The 6,000-nt window shown below is 37.4% G+C and overlaps 1 protein-coding gene across 1 annotated transcript in view; it reads right to left on the bottom strand.

Annotated features, from left to right (window-relative positions):
• Window positions 1–928, bottom strand: part of csmd2 (CUB and Sushi multiple domains 2) — a 167,204-nt gene extending 166,276 nt beyond the window's left edge. The window contains exon 1 of the mRNA XM_017421301.3: window positions 738–928. Within this exon, the coding sequence (XP_017276790.2) occupies window positions 738–822 (85 nt within the window). The 5' untranslated portion in view covers window positions 823–928. The remainder of the gene's footprint in view (window positions 1–737) is intronic.
• Window positions 929–6,000: the final 5,072 nt, after the last annotated feature.

Here is a 6,000-nt window from a genome sequence, read left to right on the forward strand (position 1 = left end):
AAGTTTCATGGATTTGTTGCTGAGAACACGATTGCAAAGGACACTTTGCTCTTCATTTGCTCTTCATCTGCCCTAAAACAATTAAATAAAAACAAGAAATAATTTGAATCAAATTTTCTCACTGATTTGTGTCTTATTTGATAGCAGATCCTGCAGAGACTTCCCTGGCAATGCTTGAGAAGCCACTAGTACAGTGATTCACTATCATCCACTTCAGTTTCGACAGGGGGGATTTGAAATATTTTTTTCACTGCACTTCTCCTTCCAGTTGTTTCTATTTGCAGCCAAGATCATAATTTGCTTGAACCACTCATCTTTTTTGGCTCTCTCTGCTTTTTGCTTTCCATCACATTAATCTTCTGATGGTTAATTAGCTTGTTATTTAACTTCTAGACAGTTGATACCGAAATTTCTTCTGAGTGCCACAAGAGGGATCTTGAGTACCACCAGTGGTACTTACACCACAGTTCGAAAACCATGGCATTAGTTTATTTTCAAAACATATTTTTTTGAACCTTAACATTTTTAAATAAAAAAATTAAAAAAATAAATAAAAATTAAAAAATAACCACTAGTGAACTGTCTTTTATCTTGCTATCAAAGCTTTGTGGTCTAAAAATGTTTATTAAAGTCACTAAATTTAGAAATAATTTAGACATGTTTTCTGTGAATCTGTTTCAAGATGGAGCCTAAATAGATTTTACAGCTGAAAGCTTACTGCTGTTCATTTTACTCACCTCTGCAGTAGGGAAGTGGAAAATCCCAGGCCGCCGTACCAGTGGAAGTGGCAAGGCAGGACAGGGTGGTGTGACCCTCCAGCATGTAGCCAGGACTGCAGCTGTAGCGGATTTTATCCCCAATATTGAAACTGGACCCCTGCTGGTGGCCATTTATTAGCTGCCCAGGATTACCACAGGTATAACTGGGCAAAGCTGGAGAGAGAAGGGAAATAATAAAAAGTTAGCAAGCAATCCATTTCATTTTTTATTCTCGTTTTCCTTTTATTTAATTAATTTTATTACTTTTAACAAGGTTAAAGTGGGAGCTGATCAGGCTCAGACACTCCTGGATGCATTGACCAAAAATGTGTCATTCAGATGACAGCACTGGTCCCAAACACACATTCAGGGACCAAACCAGAATATGTGCTGGACTTTAGATAAAACTCCAGTTCCTCCACTGGGAGAGGGTTGAACAGAGGCCAGAGCAGGAACACATACACACCAACACGACTTACTGACACCAAGTCAGACAATAAACACAAGTTTTTTAGTCAGTTGTAGTATATTTAACTATACACTAGCAAACATAAAAAAAAACAATAATAAACATCTTCTGAATTTCACTAAGTTGTTATCTGTAAAGTGGTCGTGTTTATACCCATCTCTCTAAACAAAGTCTGTAATTATATATAAAAAAAAAACCCACATGGTCAGTTTGGAGTATGGCTCAATAGTATAACATGTTCTGTTACCACAGTGAGCAAACTTGCACAAACAATTTGGCAATTGTTTTAAGCCAGATGTCCATCCTGGCAAAACCTGGACATGAACCTACAACCTCAGGATAACAAGATGGCAGCACTAACCACCAAAGCCCCATGGAGTATGGCTCAACGCTTTGGTTTATGTGTTACGGATTCTGCTTCATGCTGAACAAAACAGGTGAGCTGACCTGGAACTAAGACATGAGAAATGCATAAAGAATTTGAGATGTTACAGTTGACACTGTGCAAACTAAAGATTTATTTCACTATCATGAAATGACTCAAGGTAACATGTCATAAATCAACTGATCAGATAATTTTAAGAATGGATAACAATGTTTGTCACTTAAAAAAAGATTTGAAATAAACCAATTCAGTTATAAGATACCACAGAGATAGCCACATGTTCTAGATTCAGTGTGGTTTGTACAGACAAGAGGAACATACTCTCCAATTCATACCTTCCCATGTGAAAAATGAACAAATTCACACCACAGACACAGCATTAAAGCAATCTTTTGGTATCTAATAGTAGGACAATAAAAATGGACTTTTATTTGCTTTCTGCAGTGAAAGACATTTTTTGTTTGTATGTTTGGTTGTCTTCCCTTGATGCACAGAGCTTGACGTGCAGAATGGGCCAGCAGACAAACAGGGACAAATAAGTATAAAAAAATAATTCTTTATGAACACATTCCACAAGCATGAAACCATATGTGTCAAATTCTTTTTTGGTCATCTATAACTTTAGGGTAATTTATTTATTTCCTGTTTGTTTGTTTGTCTATCCCCTACAGTGATTTTTTTGAATGTAAAAATCACAAGTGACTTTCTTAGGGCGGAGGACTCCAGCTGCACACTGTACTTCCAGCTATACCGTCAGTGAATTCATAGCAGGTGTTTTCCATCATCTGTTGAAGCCAGAACACCTGCTCACACACCAAGGATGTCCTAAATGACTCAGTGCTGATTTGCCTTTTAAAGTACCTGGTTAGTACTTGGGTACTTTCCCTCTGGCCTAATCTGATTTATAATGATAGACTGAGTTGTCACTTTCAGGCTCCACTGTGCTGTAGCCTTTATTTTGATCCACCAAGGCTACCTTATTACAGCTTCTGTTCCGTCTCCACCAGATTAGCACATGCACAAGGACTCTGATTAGCATATTAGCTGCTGGGACCAAAGCTTGAGTGCAACAGCATGGTCACAGGGGGGGCCTTTTTCCAAACAGGTACCTACTTATCCCCATTACTCTTGAGTCTGTGCAATATGTTGATGTGGGGATAGTACACATGGATAAAATGGTAGATTAAGAGTTTGGCGAGGGAAAGAAATAGATAACTTTCTCTTGACCTCTCAAGTAAAAGTGTAACTAATGACATTAATGCTTGCTGCATTTAAGTGTATCAGTGGCGGAGCCCAAAGATTGTATATGATATCAAACTGCCAGAGTAGTGGCATACATAAATGGAACAGAGTGATCATTGATAGTATTAGTTACACTCTTTCTTTTATTGGCATGACAAATTAGATTGTCTGTTTCTGATTTCTGCAAAACAACATGACTATGAATACAGATGGGTAGAAGGAGAAGGTTTAATAATCAACTGATATTCACAAAAATTGTGAAGATGAGAATTAGGAAGACTGAGCAGAATGACAGATTTCAGTGCTTTATAACTAACTGAACCCCAAAACATTTTTAGAGTAGAGATGTTTAAGTGGTCATACAGTTGCTTTATAAGCATGTGTAAGGGTGTGTGTGTGTGTGTGTGTGTGTGTGTGTGTGTGCATACATTCATAAATTATTCCCGTCACACTTTTCATTTCTGGTTATGAGTTTCGGCAGTAAATTAGGTTTAATAGAGTCATTACGTGTCCAATCCCCAGAACAGGGCTATGCCTGCAGCACAGAGCTGGCAAATACATTTTCTTCAACCTTTATGAGATTTATCAATATTCTCGATATTTCCTTCACTTCAACTTATCACTCACTGGAAAAAAAACGCCCAATACCTAAATCTGATGCAGCTACTTCTCAGTGAGGAAGTTTGTGTTCTGTTTCACATGTGTTTTCAGTTTTTTCATTTTTTATTTTATTTTTTTTGTAATAATGCAATAAAGCAGAACATCACGAGTGTTTATACAATATTGTCAAATTTGGCAAACAACAACAACAACAACAAAGGACAGCAATATACAAAAAAAAAGTCTGAGGAAACTACTGTACATTTAGTTCTAAGGGATTAGGTTGAATTTATACTTTGTGAGAAGTGACAAAATTGGCTCTCGCTCATATGGTTGTGTGACAAAAATCACGTCATTTTGTTCTTCTACGTGCTTCAACATCCTTTTCTTGACACACGGTCTGGGCAGAACCTTTTCTTGCAGGAGTATGTGTCAACTATGGTGGGATTGGTGATAATTTTGTTGTGGGTGTGTTTGTGCAGAAAAGCAGGTGAACTGCTATGAAGTAAATTTGTTTCAACTGCTCTGCTGAGGAGCAGCTGGCCGAGGCTGTTAGAAAATACAGCCATCTTTACAACTGTTCCAGCAAAACTTATAAAGCTACTCAAATAGCAATGAACTTGTGGCACAGGTGGCTCTCTGTGTGTTCTTTTCTTTTTCTTGTTCTCTCCAATGTACAGTACAAGAAAAGGGAAAATAAAGAACACAGATACATAAGGAGGGAGTGTTTTTTCCTAAAAGTCAAAAGATTTAGAAGCTTTCCTGAAAATCCAGTTTTTGTTGATGTTAGCATGCCTATATGCTATTTTTATGTGTTAGAACATATACCAAGGTTTGAAATCTCCAATGGCTTCAGCAGAGTCTCAAACACACATTCAAATAGCCAGGCTTTCAAATATAGCAAACCAAAAAACCTATCAGTCAACAAATTGTATTTAACACTAGCAATAGATGATTCCATGTGTGGTAAGTTGGTCAATTCAAAACCATTGTGATTATATGAACAAAATAAAGGGGGTCCATCTATAGGCAGACAGAGATACAAGAGCTACTTACTGTATTTTTATTATTACCCATATTACACGCTGCTGTACATCAGAATAAAATGTTCTTTATGGTTTGCATAAGAGCATTTACATTAGCAGCACTTAGTTTTCTATTTATTCTCCCCTGCCTGTGAAGACAAAAGAGGTATGTTCTATCTGGACTCCATGATGACACTCTCAGCCTCACATGTCCAACTCAACAATAGCAGCCTTGAGGTCCTCTTTATGGCATGTCCATATGTCACAGAGATGGGAAACTTTAATATTGCCTGTCCTAAGGTCTGGATTTGTTAAGCACTTCCACTGCTGAAGAAGCAAATGATCACTTCAGCTCCTACTATAGCTCATATTGGCCAACTGTAGAGTCATACAAATGCGCAAAAGTGCCTTCAAGCTGACTCTAAAGACGCAGTGCAAGATCAAGGCAGTGTGCTATCCATCACATCTTCCATCCCTTATATCATCAGTTTATTTCATTTCTTTTTTTCTCCTCACCCTGCCTCACATGGTGCCTAGGACAAAGGACAGTGTAGAAGGAGACACTATGAAGCTCGTCTCCTGTTGGAAGACTTTTGACCTCAGTAAGACTGATGCTCTGTCTTTGTGGTTGTCAAGTCTGTTCCCCAATTTGTCATCATCTCATTCGCAGGGAAATGGAAAGGTTACGTATCCTTGTACAGCATACAGGACTGTGAATTTGCAGAAAAAAAGTGCTTTATATATATATATATATATACACACACACACACACACACACACATTTCTATTATGTACAACTGTAGTAAGGCTTCATATGAGGCTATTGACAGGTCTGGATATTTTCTAAACTTTACTGATTTTGTAGCTCCTCATCAATGTTAACCTTGGCAAAAGACAAATATTGAATTTTGTTTCCAGCAGATTTTAGTTTGTGTGTGGTTTCAATCTTATCTCTCTTTTTTATTGTAACCTTTCATTTACTTGTTTTTTTTTAATAACTTCATCACATTCTTTTCTTTCTTGCCAAATTTCTCACTCTCTCTAATCAATTTCTGTTGCCTTTTGAGCTCCTCTACATTTTCATGCTATGCATTTGGAAGTGACATTGCAAAATCGATCCCAACACACAGGTGCATTAGCTCAATAAGCAGCTTCTGCTTTGTCAAGCAGCAATTTAATCAATGCCTCCTGCTCCCTACATATAGGCTGGATAAAAGCTGGCAGCTTCCATCACTTTTGGTTAGAGAGGCTGAGAAATGCAAAGAAAAATCACTGTCTTTCAGACCAAGAGTTCAGAGATTTGCGCCATAAATGAAGAAATAGCTGTTAGAACTTCACAGCTTTTATCAATTTAACAGTTTTTTTTTTCTGATGTTTTATTACCTGTTTAAATTACATTTAAGTATGACATATTGCATGTGTGTGCAGGGTGAACACACATATTAGACATTATATTTCAAGACAGAACCGTAGATGGTTCTCCTCACATTAACCAAGAATGTTCAGGGCTCCATACACCTT

This window comes from Kryptolebias marmoratus, linkage group LG5 (genome assembly GCF_001649575.2).
Source record: "Kryptolebias marmoratus isolate JLee-2015 linkage group LG5, ASM164957v2, whole genome shotgun sequence".
In the NCBI taxonomy this organism is placed as follows: Eukaryota; Metazoa; Chordata; class Actinopteri; order Cyprinodontiformes; family Rivulidae; genus Kryptolebias; species Kryptolebias marmoratus.